Here is a 17,871-nt window from a genome sequence, read left to right as displayed (position 1 = left end):
CAGCACCATTTACTTAAATCAGGGAAAGCCCATATCCTCAATATGAAACACACTAATCTGCTGCTTCGGATTTGATGATATATAACAAAATATATAACACCACCACCAACTACTGACATTTCACTTTTGCTAACAGTAGCACTCTGCATAGTACGCATGAAAAGAAATATACAAATACAGTGCAGTATTAAAATGATTGTTTTTACCTTGAACCATGAAAAAAACGTTGGTAATGAAATGTCAAATGTTCATGTTGTAGTAACATTCTGATGTTTTTAAGAGCAGCAAATGTATGTGAAAGCTGATAAGATCACTTGTTTCATATCAGTCTGCAACACAGAGCAGCATAACATACACTTATCTATATCATAATGTCAGATTGTCTCACTCTTTTCAATTAAGTGAAGTTAGTATAAAAAAAGCTGTATTCAGTGTGTTTCTAGTGCAAAGTTTTTCTGACGAAAAGCCTGTTATTGCTTGTTTTTTGCAGCAGTCCAGTCCCTGATATCTGACACCACAGTTCACAGACTGCAGGTCAGGTTTCTGCAGCCGCAGGCCCTTCATTATTTAGACCTGCCTCTTTCCCTTCTCCTCTTCGTTTTCATTTTCTTCTTTAATGTGTTTGAATAACCATTTTAGTTAATTATTACTGATTATTCAGAATCTGCTTATTCCTTTCCTCCATAAAGATGTTCTAAAGATCAGGGTGTTTTGCTCACTATATGCGGCACATAATCCATGAAGATTTACAACTCAGAGCAGGAGTGCCTGCCAGCTGTTCATGGGGTAATCTGAAACATTTACATACACATGAATCTTTTGAATGAATCTAGATCTTATATACAGTACAGGGAAAGGTTGAGAAACCACCAGAGTGCAACACAGCTAATAGTTTATTCCAGCTCATTTACTCATGCTGCTGCAACATGTTTTATGTACTAACTTAAAATAACTTTTGAGCTTGAATGGCTCTATTGATCTTGAAAACAGCAATTATGACAAAAATCCACGTACTGGAAATTCTCTCACTTTCAGGAATTTATCAGGTTGCCTTGATGATCTGGATTAGGTGGCAGGCTAAAGTCTGTGAAAACATTCTGTTTTTGTTATTGATTGGCTCTGCTGGCTGAGACCTACTTCTGTAAGTCACGTAACACCTAGAGGGGGCTTATGTAATTGTCACACACTGAGCTTTTAAGTACTCAGCTATTAAACTGTTCATCCCGATTGTCAACAGATGGAAAGCTTGCTGCTGTTGTTCATTAACAAACCAAGAACATTTCCCAAAAAGATCAACTGTGACTCAGAAAAACATGAATATAGATCCTCTTTGTCAGTGCTGATTGCATATATCTATTCAAAAGTCTTTAAGAAATATTGTTTATTAAAAATAAACCTTTCACAGTGCATGGCAAACAGATGCAGGCATAAAAGGGTTCAAAAGATGAGAACTGGGGAAAGCTACAGTATGTCTTTACATTTCACTATCATTGTTAATAGTGTGGACTATCAGAAGCAGTCACATGACAGCTCACAGCCTTGAGCTGTAACAGTATCAGACAAAGGAAAAAAAATGTTAACATGTATGGTTTTGGAAGCTTACAGTACTTTGAGTCACATGAACAAATCAAAACTATAACACTATAATCTACCATCTGAAATACAATGTTTTGATGAAGTAACTATAAAGTCTGTGCAGTTACTATAGGCGAGAGGTGTCAGTTGCCAGCTATATTTGAGCTAATTCAAAAATACATCAAATTTACGTTTAATGCAATACAGTCTATGTTTCACTTCCTTGTTCTGCAACAGTTCCAAAAATACAATTCTATATTGATTGCTGCTAGAGAAGTTAAAACCAACTGTTTGAAGAATCAAAGACTGTGGGATACAAAAGTGATATTTTTGCATGAAGGAACCAATGGTGGTCGTGCCCATGTCACACCATTGCAATTAAATGTTTGCAAAAACTGAAAATACCTTGAAAAGACAATGAAAAACAGCTTCTTAAGCAGTAATAATTGATTGTTTACTTTGAATAGTTCCTCACACCTACATAGCTGGGTAATGCCTTATACATGTCTAATAACAGATAGTGATTACATTGTTAATACAACAAAGATGGTGTTTGGTTCAAGTTGGTTCAGTAATTTGACTTAAATATGATTGGCCATCATTTATTTTCTTCAAAAAAAAGAACTTCTTCGACAAATGTGCATAATTTTGTCCTCTTCTTAAAAAGTACATAACAGGTCAGATGTGCCCTAGATGACATGTATGTGCCCTGGAGAGTACACATAATATCATTTATACCCTTCACACCAAAATACACCTCTAAGGCACAGTTTTTCTTTAAATTACTTTCTTTAGACCCAGTACTGGTCATCTTTAAGAGTCGGAGTAGGGGACCTCGGTCTCACAGAGGTCTTGAATCCTGCAGTGACAGCTGGGAGCACATTACAGCCAGTTACATTATCTCGTTCACTACTGTTCACACCTCTAATATTCTCATCACCATCAGCTTCAAATGGACCCCAGAAGGTCATCCCAGGGGCCAGACTCCTCCTTCTGGGACTTATGGGTACCCTGGGTGAAGTAGGGCAACTTGCAGTGCCAAGCGGGGTGACTACCACAGAGGGTATAGCCACGCTCCGCTCTGGCCGGCCCAGGTAAGGGCTGCCCTCAGTAGGTGGCGACAGTGCAGCAAGCTCCTGGAAGAGCTGCAAGCGGGCCTGTTTCTCCTTTCGATGACGGAACACCAGAATCAAAACTATGAGGATTATGATGAGAAGCAAACAGGCCAGCAGCGGCAGGATGATGAGGAGAGGGTCGGAGGCAGGGCGAGGGAGGACCTCCACATGAAGCGGGTGGATGTTGTCAGGAGGGTTTGATGGACCGTGTTTCACCAGGTCAGGAGGAATGAGAGGATGTGGGATATAACTGTGACCCCCTGCAGCTCCCTCTACACTGCTCCCCGATCTTCCCCCATGACTTCCATTGCGAGTGTGGTTCGCCCAGCGGTTGTGAGGCCTCAGCTTGTGCTGAGTCCTGTTGTGGTGCTTATGTGACACAATGTCACTGTGTGTCGTGGAGCCACCTCGTCCCCCTCCTCTTCCTCCTCCTGTAGTAGTCCTGTTGTGTTGCGGCAGACGGGTCGTTGTGTGTTCACGACTTGCACCATTTGCTTTATTTAAACCAGTCGAACCATGATGCATCTGGTGGTGGGGTAAGATGGTGAAGTGAAGCTCGCCCTTCGCTGGTTGGACGTTTCCAGCCTTCAGCAGGAAGATGAACGAATCGTTGAGAGGTAAGGCAGGGGTGTGGCCTCGAGCGGTTGTGAGCGCTGATTTGTTTTTGAGAAGCTGGTTGTCGCTGTCGCTGAGAGTTTCCTCAATGGCGACCCGGCCTTGCACCACATCGCGGAACGTAAACGACTTCAGGATTTCTGATGCTCGGTTAGGATCATAGGTCATCTGCAAATGCATACACGCACAGACAATTATGTTATCAGTGACACAAGTCACCAAGGTTATATTCATCTTTCTAATCTTTTATTGACTGCATACTGTTCTGAATTTACCCTTGAAGTTGGATTTTTCACAAGCGCTTGAATTCGGTTTTTCAATAAACTCTTCACAGTATTATCATGTGGTGATAATTTTAGTTAGCTTAACAAAAAATGAATTAATTGTACAGAAGTTAATGTAAAACTGTAAAGGAGGAAAACAACCTAAAAACTTGGCATGCCATGAAAAATGGTCCTTTAAACTGTATCAAAAGATGACAATAAACAGCTTTACCTTGACTAGTTTGCCATGTTTTGGTGGAGAAAGAACCTGAAAGACTGGGTCGACCCTGCTGATTCTTGCCAGCTCAGAAGCATCCATCATGGCTTTACCCAGTTTCACAGCGATACCACTGGGCACTCGTACTGGCTCCCTCAGGTAGATCAGAGGCCGCACAGTTACATTCACTGTCTGTGCAGTTACATTTCCGTATTCAACACTGGGCGACGAGGCCGACACTGAAATTTGGAAGCTGTCCTCTGATTCGCTGAGATCAGTCATGTGGTAGACAACACGGCCAAGCTGGAGGTCCTCATGACAGAAGGTTGTGACCTCCTGGTCGTTGATAGCAATGCGTCCGTGTCGAGGGTGTGTGGTGACTGTGTATGTGATGTTGGCTTGGCTGCGGCCATTTGTTTGAGCTGCGAACTGGTTGGTTGTCAGGACCACAGCGGTCCTGCCTTGAACAAATGACAGGCCTGTGTTGTTCACCATGGAGACAGAGGGCTTAATCACCTCCAAACTAAATAGTTTGTAGAGTGGACGGTGATGGCCATCAGTTACATTGAAGTAGAAAACTCCTGTTGAAGGCTCACCCTGACGGAGGGAACACAGGAAGGAAGTTGGAAAGAACAGAAAAACATTTTAAACAGCCCCTCCCTGTCAATTGTATTATTAAATAACAACAACCTAACTTTGATGAAAAGAAAGAGCCCTACTAATGGGTTACACATTTTGAGCAAGTTTTAAATCTCTGCAAGTTGTTTTCCACATCACACTGAAATGAATGGAAATCAACAAATATCTGGAAATCAGGGGAAGTACATCAAAATTACCTAAAGCCTATGTTTTGCAGAGGCTGTCTTTAAGAAGCTCTGAGTGGAAGTGCACTTTCCCTGGCATGTAAGACTATAATTTTGCAGCTTAAACGTCTGTGGTGAATGACACACAGCACAACACAGTGGGGAATAAAAAACTGAATTTAAAGCCCCCATGTGTGGGATTTTATAAGGCCCCAATGGCTTCAATGCATGCTCATTTGTCGACAAGAAAAACCTTTCACCATCAGATGCTGATCACATAAAAAATTACACACATAGGGGCTTCAGATGGACATCCCTAATGCACACACACACAAACAAAAAGAATTAGAGCTGGTTCTTCACCTGCTGTGTAAAATGCAGCCTGCCGTGGTTGACGTCGTACTGGGTGAAAGAAGTCACCGGCTCTGGCCTTTCGCCCAACGTCAGGTAGCCATTATTGGGCTTACTAATCACAAGGTAATGCAGCTCCTCTGGAGGGGTGTCATGATCCTCAACCTATACATGTAGATTGTGTTTATGATTATGCAAGACTTTAAAGGGAATAAGATTCAAAGACAACATATCTTATCGATAGATCAAGCACTGTGTTTTAGGATTAATGTCAATAACAGAAATGTTTGTTGGTATAATGGTGACATCTTAGTGATAACAGTCCAGGGGGAATGATCACAATCATGAATTCTATAACATGGTATCTATGTATGTAACATGGTATGGTCTGGTATGATATTGATGTTCTGCATAAACTGTAGAGAAAAAAAAACATCTGTATAAAGGATAAACAAACATTATGAAAATTATGATCTCAAACTAAGAAAAGATAAAGTAAAAATATATATTTTGACCATAACTGTGCAGTCCTACTAGAAGATACACCTGTTCACTTTGCACTAGCCCACCTGCAGATTGTCTGGTCCAAGTACAACTCTCTCTCCGACTACGACCTTCATACTTGGGGCTCTGTTCCTGATTAGTGGTGGCTGGTCGTTGACTGGTGTCACTGTGATGTTAAACATCTCCGTCACTGTCAGCCTGTCCTTGGCGCGCCGGTGAGAAACCATGTCGAATGATGAGACTGAGTAGAGAGGAGAAAAGGAGGAGGAGGAAGAGGAGGAGGATGATGATGATGAGGAGGAGGAGGAGGAGGAGGAGGAATCAGAGGAAAAAGCAGACAAAGAAGACGAAGAGGAAGAGGAGGAGAGATCCAAAGGAGCCACCCAGGCCCGGAAAGTGAAGCTGTCACTCCTGGTCTCAGAGTCATCATGGATGTATGTGATGCCAAACTTGTTCAGGGTGACCTGGGAGAAATCTGGTTGATCCCTGAGGAAAGATGAGAACATAAAATTAAAAGGTTTTGATTTCAATGTTTGTTTCTACAACATTTATTGAGACATCAAGAAAGGAGCCTGGCACCTGGTGAGGTTGTGCCCTTGTATAGACAGAGCCCCGTGGCGCGGCAGAGAAATCACACGGTAAAGGATGTGGTGGCCTTTCCGGTGGGGCTCAGGGACTCTCCTCAGGAGATTGGAGGCATCAAGTTTAGACTTGTCAATCGTCACCCTGCCTCCCTCTGCCACCACGGCACCTGAAAGACGGATACAAACAGCATGTTTGGTCCTCTCAAACTCGTATTCTTCCTGGTAAAAAGAGCATTTATCCTCCTGAAAGTATATAGCCTGATTTTATATCTAGTGGAAGTTGTGCTGCTATTTTCAAATGTTTGAATGATTAGGTAAATGAAGAACATTTGAAATAAAGAATAAAATAATAATTCAAAAGACACCGTTTTGAATTGGAGGGAGTGAAATATGAAAAACAAAACCAACTTTAATCAAAATGGAAGTAAATCATAATTTAGATATCATAAATTCACATTGACACATGTCCCAGGCAAGCAATAATATCAAGACTGGATTTAGGGTAGTATTTTAGATTTGCACAGTACCTGCATTGTTCAGGAGTCTAGTCTTGTGTTGAGGGTTGTCATGATGTTCGTTGGCCTGGTAGGAGATTAAGATGGTGAAGACGTGTGGATGAAGGAAAGCAGGAGGAGAGGACACAGTGAAAGAGAAAGAGTCTGAAGCCGACCATCCCACTGACTCTGGCTTGTTCTGATCGTACAGGATAACTCCATCATTCACCTGAGAGAGAGATGAAGAGGTAAAAAGGAAGGAAAAGCAATCACTTTATTAGAGAAGTAAACAAAAGACACAAAATATATAAGCACCTGTAATCGATTACACAATCTACTGTAACACACAAACAGACACACATATCCCTACCATGCTCTGTGTGAATGTAGAAATGTTTCGTGTAGAGTTGTCGGGCATACGTTGGACCAGACGCCCGAGTTTAGGAGGAGCAGTCACTGCAAACACCACAGAGTGGTTTCTTCTGATGTCGTGGATGTCGTTGGTTGACACCTTGAGCTCCTGCTCAGAGATTGGTGTCACAGAGCCTTTAAAGGTAACAACGACACAGTGAGAGAGAGGAGAAGCTCACAAGAGCAGAGAGGAGGCAGCGAGGGATCCTGGTTAACTGCGGTATTTGTGGACTTTGTCAAATTTACAAACAGCAACAAAAGGCCTGATGGACTAACAGTGAGGGATAAAATAAATGAATAAATTGATTAATTGGAAAATGACTAACTTATTTCAAACAAACATGTCATCCTCCAAACTTGGCCAATAAGAAGCAAATATTTTATGTGTTTTTGAGCTGTAACTGCAGTATCTGCTTGGGACAATTCAATTTAAGAAAATTTAACTAGTGTGCAGAAATGGCTGAAACCAACACAAATTTTATTCATAATAAGGTAAATCCCAAGTAATACCAGGACCCACTAAACATTAAATATTATTCAACTACAAGACAGCCAGTAAAATATCTAAAGATGTTTGGGAGGACATCAGGAGAGTGTAATTGAACTACAGATTTTGAAAACTTGGTTTTCATCAATAAAAAATATATAATAATGTAAGACCTTTGTTGTTCTCAAAATGCATTAGAGAATCCTGAATTATCTGAACACATATTATATTAAATGTGATCATGTAGAGTTATACAGTAGGTTAATTTTATTTAAGCAAGCCAAAAAAACAGTTGAATGTTATCAGTAAAAAATCTGAATAACGGCTTCACTTATGTAACCTTGACCAGTAGGACTACTGATAAGTATGTTTACAGGTTAAAACCACTTAACTCTCATACAGTGGCACTATCAGCCTGGCACTGATTGGGCACAAAGGCACTGTAATCTGTTTATGTAGGCTGTAACATAATGCACCAGTCTAAGGCTTAGAGTTGCGATGCCACCCAGTGGCAACTGCACTATATTTAAATAGCTTTCCTTTTCATGTTAGAAGAGAAGCAGATACAGAGATTTTAATGAGGGTGCTTTGGTGAAGCTGAGTGAGCTGTTATACCTGGGTAAACCTCCATGGGATGGTTTCTCTGCAGGGTAAGAACCAGAGAATGGGCAGTTGTGCTGAAGATCTGGCGAGGGGCAAAGTTGACGCCGTCATTCACCTGGAAGTGAAAGCCACCAGACGATGCACCTACACAAGAAGAGAGACAACAAGAATTCATTCATCCATTCTTACATTTATTCTAGACTGATCTGCTACTCTAGGGCTGCATAAACATATAACAATTAAGAGAATATAATAATATGCTCTACTTAAAAACTAACTCTAATCTGCCCTTTTTGCTATTCTCACCACTGTGCACAAACACCAGTTGTCCAGTTTCTATGTGATTCTGGGTGAAGTTAAGGATGTGTCTGGAGGGGGCGCTCTTCAGGGCTAGGTGGCCGTTGCTGGGTGGTGTGACGATGAACTCCAGCTCGTCAGATGGAGTGTCCAAGTCCTCTGCGCTGAGATCATCTACAGAGATTTCTGTAACCGATGCCATCCACACCTGAAGAAACAAGAGGAAAGATTAAAGGAAAGGTCAGAAAGCTATTAAATTTAGCTATAAAATACTAGTTTGACATTGTGGGAAATAGGTTTATCCACTTTGTTGCCAAGAGTTAGAGGAGAAGATCGATACCACTCTGTTGTGAGAGTGGTATCGATCTTCTCATCTAACTCTTGGTAAGAAAGCAAATAAGCAGATTTCCCAAATTGTCAAAGCATTGCTTTAACTGTTGTGTTGCATTAGCATACTTGGCAATAATAAAGAGTCACGACAATGGCATTTCTGTACTGAAATTTATAGTATAAGCCAATATATATGTTGATACTGATATATCCAAAATAAACTAATATAAACTAATATTGCCTAATTTCAAACAGCATCAGTACATAGTATGCAATGTGTGCATAATTCCCAGAGACTGCCTTTTCAAAGAAGCTGGCTAGGATGTTTCAGAGCATAGATTAAGACCTCTTAAGTGGTTTTGTCATTTCAAAACTTTCAGATTGTGTACACTTCCACTTTTCCTAAAACAAAAATTAGTCAGAAGTATGCCTATTTACTCAGAAGAGATGAGGGAACCAGGGGATGAGGGAATCATTTGGGCTGAAAATAACCATCATGTCTACTTCCTACGAACGTGTCCTACGACTGTATATCCTCACTTCCCACCTTCAGACCTCGGTTAGTTGTAACAACAGGAGTCTCATCATTGACAGGTGTGACGTTGATGTGAACAGTGCAGGGCAGACTATGCTTCCTGATTTCCGTCTGATTGGCCACTATGGTGAAGTTGTCGCTTAATGTCTCGCTGCCGTCGTGGATATAAGAGATGTACTCGCGCTCCACCTGGAAATAGAGAAGATTCATGAGGTGATTGAATAGCAGTCAGATATTATGTGTGATTTCCAAATAATTAAGCATCACTTTCCTTAAGATGCACTCAAGGAAAAAGGTTTATTAAGCTGAGTTTTTAATTCAATATCACAAACCTAACACTGTTGCTCTCCCACTGTTGCTTTGAGTAATATGCATAACTAATGGCTAAACCCTTCATCGCATCACACCTAAACACTTCCTACATCTTCTCAATTACCCCTTTAAAAAGAAAAAGAGTTCAAACCAAAATATCTAACATTTCCCTCTGTGTGAATGTGGTGGTTTATGTGTGCACATTTGATTGATCAGTCAAACCTCAGTGTGTGTGAAAGCAGTGATGGGCATCCCTGGGATCCGGCTATGCTCCAGGTGTCCGTGTCGTGGTGGAACAATGATCTGGTACAGGAAGTTCATCCCTGAGAAGTGATGATTGGTGACCTTGATGATGTTAGGGGTCAGTGGCAGGGACGACCCCTCATCGAGGATCAAGTCAGACACCTACAGAATCAACCAGCAGAAGAAAATACTGATTGACTAGATTGACGGTTGTTCACTCGGATCGCCTTTGTGTAATCCTTTCATGAATTTCTGTTTATTTTCATGCAATTCTCTCCTTTTTAAGACATTATGCTCATTTACAACTCAGTAGACCAGGCTCATCTTACATACATACATCATCACACTCTGTACCTTTAGAGGAAGCAGGATAGGGATGATATCAATCTCCAGCCTGACAGGTCCAACCTTTGTGACTCCATTGGTTGCCTCCAACAAAACAGAGTCGTTGGTGTTTCCTTTAGCCTGTTGATGGTAGACTATAAATCCCTGGTTGATGTCCTCCTGAGTGAAGGAGGTTGTTGGCTTCTTTCTGAAGCCCTGAAGGGTGGGACAGTGCAGACAGACAATTAAGTGCTGTTTCACTTTGAATCCTTTGACACAGTAAAGCTACAGTGTGAGGGGGTGACAAAGGTCTCAGGCATAAATACCAACTGTCTTTTTTCCCCTTGATGAGTATCAAGTCAAGCATTTTTAAAGTCATTGTTCATGTCATTATAAAACCTTAGGAGCAAATGTATCTCTACTCTCTGATAAACTTACTGTAAGCTACCTGCCCAGCACTAGACTACAGCCAGATAAAGATAGCAGGTAGCTGGTGAACATAGTGGAGGATTCTGCTCCACTTAGTTAACTTGACACCTAACAAAAGTTGGGTTAAAAGCTGGTTGTAAAGTTGGTTGTACCTGATAGAGGTGCTGCTGTTCTCCATTGTTGTTTCGCTGCTTGTCCTCAGAGGATAACTTCTGAATGAAGCCCAGGGTGGGAGGACTTTGGACAGTAAAAACTATCTCTGAGGGCTGGCTGTCATCATGAACCACCTGTATAGAAAGTAAGCACATATTGCAAATATTTCAGTTTTGTAAATTCAGGCCCCATTATTACACAATCCTTGAAGATGATACAGGATGTACTGTAGAGAATGCAAAAGATGACATACGTCACCCGACTCCATACAAGGAAGTGAAACATTTTCAGTTCTCAAGTATTTCATTCAGGGGAAAAAAACCATAAAACTTTGACAGCAATCTGTTACATAATATTCCACAATATGATCACAGTCACAGATATTAACAATAAACCCTGATATACTGCCAAGTCCTAGATGCCAGTGACTTATTTGCAATTTCAGAACCTTACCTCTAAATGTTCCCTGCTTATGGAGACATTGTGTCCCTCTGCCACCACCACTGGATGGTTACTTATGACTGTTGGCGGCCTCTGGTGACTCTCCAGGAAGATTTTTACAGATACTCCGATGTCCAGATGTACCTCCCTCCTCCCCTTGTCCGATTGCCTCTCTGTGTTCCTCTCCCTGGCTCTTGCTGTAACATTGAACACATCCGACAACTCATGGCTGCTGTCGTGGTGATATGCCAGGCGCCCCGCCACCAAATCTCGCTGGGTGAATATCGAAATTGCATCTGCTTCCGTCACAGTGTCAGGAGATCCATCATTAAAGCAAAGAATGCCGTGTTTAGGTGGGAGGAAGACCTCAAATGTCACTTCCTGTGGGTCTCGGAGGTCGAGGTTGCTGAAGACACTGAGGTTAGCAGAGGTAAGGGTCGTGATCCCACCTCGCTGGACCATGAGGCCTGTGTTGTTCTCCACCTGCAGGTAAGGATCCTGGGCCATCACCTGCAGCAGCCAGTTACACAACAGAGGAAGAGATGAATTATTTACAACAGCAGTAAGCAGACTCATTACTTTTTAAAATTTTTGGATCACACAAAGCAGACACTGAATCTATTTTGCTGTGTCAGGGAAAATTCCTAATGATATTTAATTATAAGCAAATCATTTGTAGAAGAAGCTGTACTACTAATAATTAACATGAAAACATTATATGAAACAAACAATCACAACTTGATGAATTAATGTTGACTGCTTGCTATTTCTTACTATGCGTAATGCTACTTTTCTATCTATTAATTTGTTTTGCCACTTTTGTGTCTTTCCCACTTTCTCTTGTTTTTCACATGTTGTCTGTATTATTGTTATTTTAATGAGTAATTTATCATGGCTAAGGGACTACAGTTGAAAATGAGCTACCTGGCTAACACTGACACATTTACAGTAATGTACTTCAATGTACCTAGAAAAAAGAAATTTAAAATAAAATACATAAAGCTTTGAGATATTATCACCTCCAGTAGTGTGGAAACATAATGTTTTCCATCTGATACAAAAAGCACAAAACGCCCAAAACTGACTCCTCTGTGGACAAACAACACCTTTTTCTGAGAGGAAAGAAGAGAAGAGAATGACAGGTGAGGAGAAAACATCAGCATGTGTAATTTTAATACATTTACAAATTGGAAAAAAACACACTGATATTACTCTTTAAATAAGAATCTAACAGAGTACCCAGAGGTCAAAGAGAGTTGGATTTGCTGTTTTAAGGCGTGAGTGTGCTTCAAATGAAGTAGTGCTTGTCTGGGGGGTGGGGGAGGGGTACAATTTTTGTAGCTTGCTGAAACCAGCAATTTTACAAGCAGACCCACTTTGCACTGCAATTGGTCAGGTGTACAGAGGTGAGAAATTATGAAGGATTTGAACTTTTCTGTAAAGCTCTCTTACTTCATCACTTTTTGACTATACAACCAAGTGCAAAATATCAATGCCTTTAAGGACAGACTATAGACTGGATAAAGATAAACATAGTGAGGACGTAGCAAGGTGTGATGTTGTGACAACAGTCAAACTCAATTTGAGCCAGGAGAGCAGCAGGTGAGCAAACTCATAATCACAGCTGTCAGTCAACACCCACACAACAGAAATCCTGTTTTAAGTTTTCAACTCTTATTATCAGAGCAATAATTTCCAAAATGACCACCAGCACACTTATTAGAAGGCCCAGATTTAGCAATTGAGACCATAATGACTTATTTTAAAAACACGAGTGACTGAGTATTTCCAGAGAGAAGTTGAAACTTTTTGAATGGGAGTCAATGGGAGCCAGGGACTTTTTGAAGCCAGCATCTAGCAGTTGTTGGTAGCATTGCACTTGAAGGTACTTGGGCATTTGCTTCAGCCTCAAGCTGTTGTAGCTGCCGCTTGGAACAGACTGTGGGAGAGTGTGCACCCTTATCCCCATTTGTACAATTCATCATGTCCCATCCCTCTTTGCCCAGAATTCAAGTGTAGTCATTCGTAACAATTTGTGTAAGCACATTTGCCTTTAGTCATGGTCAGACAACTCATTCAAGAGGCTTCTTGAGTTCTACCAGGAAGTTGCCAGGCCTTTAAACCTATTTTTGGATTATTCAAACACTGAGAGACACATGGTTGTTGACATTATGACACACAAACATCTGAGGACTAAAACAGAAAATCCATATAACTTTGACTCAGTGGTTTTTAATATTCTACCACCTGGATGACCAAGAATCTTCACAGATAAGTTACGCTAACCTGCTCGAGGTCCCGCTGTGTGAACTCGTACAGTTTGTGTCCAGTATCACTGGCCAACACCAGTTCTCCCATTGGAATCCCTCTCCGTGTGTACACCAACCAGTCGTCCTCAAAGTCAGAGTCGTTGTCCTGGAAACGGAGGTCATTCAATGTCACTAACCTCTGCCCATCGCGGGCCACATGGAAAACTTTATTGACAACCCTGACAGGTCTCTGATCATTGATGAGCTGGACAGAGATATTGAAGGTGTGTTCGGCTTCCTCCTTCTTGCTGGTGAGTTTGTGTGGTTTGTAAACTGCGATTTGAAAAGTGAAGGAATCCTGCTTGGTCTCGCTGTCATCGTGAACGTACATGATCCTTTCCTCAATGATATCCTGGTTTGTGAATGTCACAATGTTGTCATTTATGGCAGATGAGTTGGAGAGGTTGATCCTCCTTATGTGCCCGTGCCTTGGGCTCACAGTAATGCTGTACTGGACCTCCCGGTTACTTGCTGTGTGAGTGAACAGGATATCTTTGGTGATGACTTTACTCCCTCCTTCCAGGACTGAAAGGCCTTTGTTTACAACGGTGATGGCATTTGACTCGGCTTTGATGTTGAGTCTGAAGTCATAAGTTGTCGAGTTGGCGTGTGTCGAAAACACCTGGAAGCTGAATGTGTCTCTTGTGTCATCATGCAGCCTGTTGAGAAGTTCATACTTCACCAAGTTATCTGTGATGTTTTTCTGGCTGAAGGTTGAGTTCTTTTGAAGAACTTTGTTGTTGAGGAAAAGCTGACCTTTCTTTGGCACTGTTAGGAGCCTGAAGAAGAGGTCACTCTCATTGAGTTTGATGCCCTTAGAAATCACATGGAGGTCCTCTGGAGTAACAATAGCCTTCTGAACACCGTTGACCTCCATCTTGCTTCGCGTGACCTTGAAGTGGATCCAGCGTACCACAATGGGGAAAACAACCTCTTCAGTTGCTAGGGAATCAATAGTGATTTTACATTTGAACTGATCAGTGATGTTGTTCTGAGTCTGAAGGCCGTGGTACGTGCTAAGGTATCGGATCCGTTCTTTTTCTAGAAGTTTCTGAGAGAAGAAAGTTGTCGGCTTCCATTCGCCACTTGAGTGCAAACGCTGGAGTTCACCGTATTGTGGCAACTCTGTAACATCATAGCGGATTTCCACTGCCTGATCGGCCACATTAACTTGTACTGCAAGATGACTGGTGGTGATGAACGAAGCCCCACCTTGGTTCACCTCTAGTCCAGTATTATTCACCAGTTTGTGTTCTAGCACTACCGCCATAATCCTCAAAACTACTGTGTTGCTCAGCTGCAGAAAAGAAAGAAACAAACCTGTTGCAGTAAAACAATTAAACCAACAATATAACTTATATATCTGTCTAAGGCAGGCTACTACATTACCTTATGCCCGTCGCTGACTCTGAGTGCCAGCCTAGAGGTGGGGACCCCAGTGTGGACAAAGCTGATCTTACCCTCCTCCAGATCATGCAGGGAGAACAAGTTAACGGCCCTGGAAAATAGATGCAACACTGTTAACTTCAATGCTGTTTTTTGTCCCTCACTCTACTTTGTTTGTCTGATGCTGCAAAAGGAGATTGGAGATCAGGATTAGCAACAGAGCAGTGAAGATGATAATGTGGCCAGTGTGTCACCACACACTGGTCACACTTGAGGTTCAATTGAGCTCATGAGCACCAATAGGAAGGACTGCTTTCAGAAAGAGAAATCAGACATTTAGTTGCCAGAATATAATGATGAATAAATGAGCAGTATCACCTTGATTAGTATATATCTACATAACCTGCGACAACAGTTGTGTTCTGTGCATATAAAGAACTGTTGTGCATGTGTAGAGGTAATCTATAACTGCAACAGAAGGTCCTGGTCCACCCAGAGACAATAGTGAACAGAAGTGATAATCAAATGTGAATTTAAACTGCTGTAATAGCAGCAACCATTTTGGCTACGTAGCCAGGTGCAACAAGTTAATAATAGTGGCTTTGACTGTATGTGAAATGTGACAAGCTCATATCAGATGTCTTACATAATTGTATAGATCCTTTTGATAAAGTTGTCAGGTCCAGTATTTATAGATGAAGAAGATATTCTATCTTGATATGAAGAATATCACTTTCTAGCTAGGTAACAATGGATTCAACACAACACACAGCTAGCTTCTGTTCCACTAACCTTCATTTCATAATGCAATTTTGCATGGAACATTTTGTTTAATCCAGATATAGATTGCATTATTTTTAAAACTGCAGCAACCTCTCCACTAGCCCTCACTGACTGGTTGTAAGAAGATTTGCGAGGCACTGTAAAGCCTCACGAGCCATAGCACCAACCTGCCGGGGTAATCCTGGTGCTCAAGGTGTCCGGCCTCAGTGTTGAGGTTTCCCAGGGAGCTGAACACCAGGTCTGCAGGACTGCTGTCAGGGTCCGACACTCTCAACACATCTGTTGTCAGCTGGGAACATTGTGGTTGTATTAACTTTCAACTTCTTATTCTTCTTCTTGCGCATCAAAAACATGTACATACCATCCGGGCAATCTGCTGTACCTACCGGTCGTTTGGAGTTCTCCACCAGAGTGAAAAGGTTTCCCTCTGGCAGGCTGAGCACAGGTGCATCATTAACAGGACTGATGCTGATATCAAAACGGTGCAGATGGTTGCCCTTCAGCAACACAGGAAGCTCCTTCTTATTGCTGGAGAAGACTGAAAACATGAAGAAGTCTTGCTGGTCCTCTGACCCACTGTGAACGTACATCACTCGGCCCTGCCACAGGTCGAGCATACTGAAAGTCCGGTCCTTCTCTTCTGATCCCATTGTGATAGTCCTCTCCTGCCCTTCTTCCAGCATCCCATCTGGGTCTGGACTCAGGTCCAGGCGGAGCTGGCCATGGACAGGCTGCTCCTCAATACGGAACTTAAACTGGGATGGATGGATGCCCAACTTCCGGAAATCAAGATTCACCTGGAAGGAAGTGCAAACAGAGACTTATACATATATCAATGGTGACATATGAAAACTACACACCTCCACCTTATTGTTATTGGAATTAATGTGTAAGAACCGTTTGCCAAATGACTAAAAGTGACAGCCAGTGACAACCAGTCCTACCTTAATGTGTTTGGGCTCCAGGGGTGCCCGGCTTCCCTCTGCTACCTCTAACTTCCTCAACAACAGAAAGTTGGAGTTCTTCTTTCTATCACTGTTGTTGCTCAGTGGTTGTGTGGTTGTAATATCAAACTCAGGACCGTCTGTTGGGCTAGTGGTGGTCATTGCATCTTGAGCTTGTCCTGTCTTGCAGCCCAAAGTGATGTCCTTAGTGACAACAGCATGAGGGAGGCCTGTTCTCTGAGTGTTCACCCTAATGTTTCGGAGGCAGCCTTTAAATGAGCCTCCTCCTCCAGTCATTTGCGCCCCGGCTGCAGTGGACATCAGCCCAGCTTGCCTCACTTCTCCACGCACTTGTTCATCTAGCCCTCCCAGGAAGAGAGGCCCTTTGAGCTGGATGACTTGGAGCTCCAGACTCAGTTTGGCCTTGACCAATTCCTCACCCACCTTCAGCTGGATGCTCTGGGGTAGCAGGTGCAGCTGGATGGGATACCAGGTGAAGTTGCCATGGACATGTGTTAAGGAATGCAGCTCAGTTTTACTCCCATCTCCATTTCCAACCGTTGCCACCAGGTGACCATCTCTGATCTCTATAGCAACAAAACCTCCCTGGTTGCCGGAGCTGTACAGGACTATACCATCTTCTTCTCTCGCAGAGGGGTGCAGCTCACATTCAAATAACCCCTCTTGAGGTACCTCCCATGGTGGTAGAGTGATGAAGGCTTTGGAGCTGAAAAAACTGACAGAATCCTCTTCTGTCGCAGAAAACTGCGCACTACAGCCCAGAGATACCTCATGGATGCTCTTGTACCCAGAATACGGCCTCAGGCTGGACAGCAGATTATGTTCATTGAACACAGCTTCATCTATGCAACCTCTAAACCCAGTGGAGATGTTGAGAAGATACGGATTGTTCAGCTCGACTGTCCCGCCAACAAAAAGGCCGTCCTCGACCCTGAGCTCCAAATCTGGTCCTGGCATACGGAGGCTGGTGTGAGAGTTTCGGTCCACAGTCATAGTGACATTATGGCGGTCATGAGTCAGCTCCATGGAGTGCCACCCCAGGTCACTAAGATGGATGCCCTTTTCTGAGCGCAGCGAACGTTCACCTGAGCCCAGGTCCAGGCGTACCTGTGGGGGGACAGTGGAGACAAGAAGGGGTGGATAACCAAGACACATGAAAGTTTGACAAATTTCTGTTTTTATGGCCAAATTCAAACTTTAATTTGTAAAAGAAAGAGTGGCAAGAAAAAGGAACAAAACACATAAAAGCATGTATTACATTGTGATGAGATTGGTTGACTGTAGATCATATTATTCCCCAAACACAAATATAACCAAACTCTTTCATGAGCAGCTCCCTCGC

The 17,871-nt window shown here is 42.4% G+C and overlaps 1 protein-coding gene across 3 annotated transcripts in view; it reads right to left on the bottom strand.

Moving 5' to 3' along the window:
• Positions 1-1,364: 1,364 nt before the first annotated feature.
• Positions 1,365-17,871, bottom strand: part of LOC122968301 (chondroitin sulfate proteoglycan 4-like) — a 39,729-nt gene continuing 23,222 nt past the window's right edge. For all 3 annotated transcript variants that reach the window (XM_044333419.1, XM_044333420.1, XM_044333418.1), the window contains 20 exons: positions 16,509-17,636; positions 15,951-16,361; positions 15,732-15,853; positions 14,785-14,893; positions 13,373-14,692; positions 12,106-12,198; positions 11,099-11,596; positions 10,645-10,779; positions 10,094-10,279; positions 9,719-9,901; positions 9,197-9,373; positions 8,329-8,527; positions 8,035-8,166; positions 6,892-7,067; positions 6,555-6,750; positions 6,023-6,194; positions 5,509-5,929; positions 4,952-5,104; positions 3,801-4,382; positions 1,365-3,473 (listed from right to left, as the gene is read on the bottom strand). In XM_044333419.1, the coding sequence (XP_044189354.1) occupies positions 2,367-3,473; positions 3,801-4,382; positions 4,952-5,104; positions 5,509-5,929; positions 6,023-6,194; positions 6,555-6,750; positions 6,892-7,067; positions 8,035-8,166; positions 8,329-8,527; positions 9,197-9,373; positions 9,719-9,901; positions 10,094-10,279; positions 10,645-10,779; positions 11,099-11,596; positions 12,106-12,198; positions 13,373-14,692; positions 14,785-14,893; positions 15,732-15,853; positions 15,951-16,361; positions 16,509-17,636 (7,500 nt within the window). In that variant the 3' untranslated portion in view covers positions 1,365-2,366. The remainder of the gene's footprint in view (positions 3,474-3,800; positions 4,383-4,951; positions 5,105-5,508; positions 5,930-6,022; positions 6,195-6,554; positions 6,751-6,891; positions 7,068-8,034; positions 8,167-8,328; positions 8,528-9,196; positions 9,374-9,718; positions 9,902-10,093; positions 10,280-10,644; positions 10,780-11,098; positions 11,597-12,105; positions 12,199-13,372; positions 14,693-14,784; positions 14,894-15,731; positions 15,854-15,950; positions 16,362-16,508; positions 17,637-17,871) is intronic.

This window comes from Thunnus albacares, chromosome 18 (assembly GCF_914725855.1).
Source record: "Thunnus albacares chromosome 18, fThuAlb1.1, whole genome shotgun sequence".
Classification (NCBI taxonomy): Eukaryota; Metazoa; Chordata; class Actinopteri; order Scombriformes; family Scombridae; genus Thunnus; species Thunnus albacares.
Note: the sequence above shows the minus strand (reverse complement) of the source record. Positions and strands in the feature narration are given on the sequence as shown.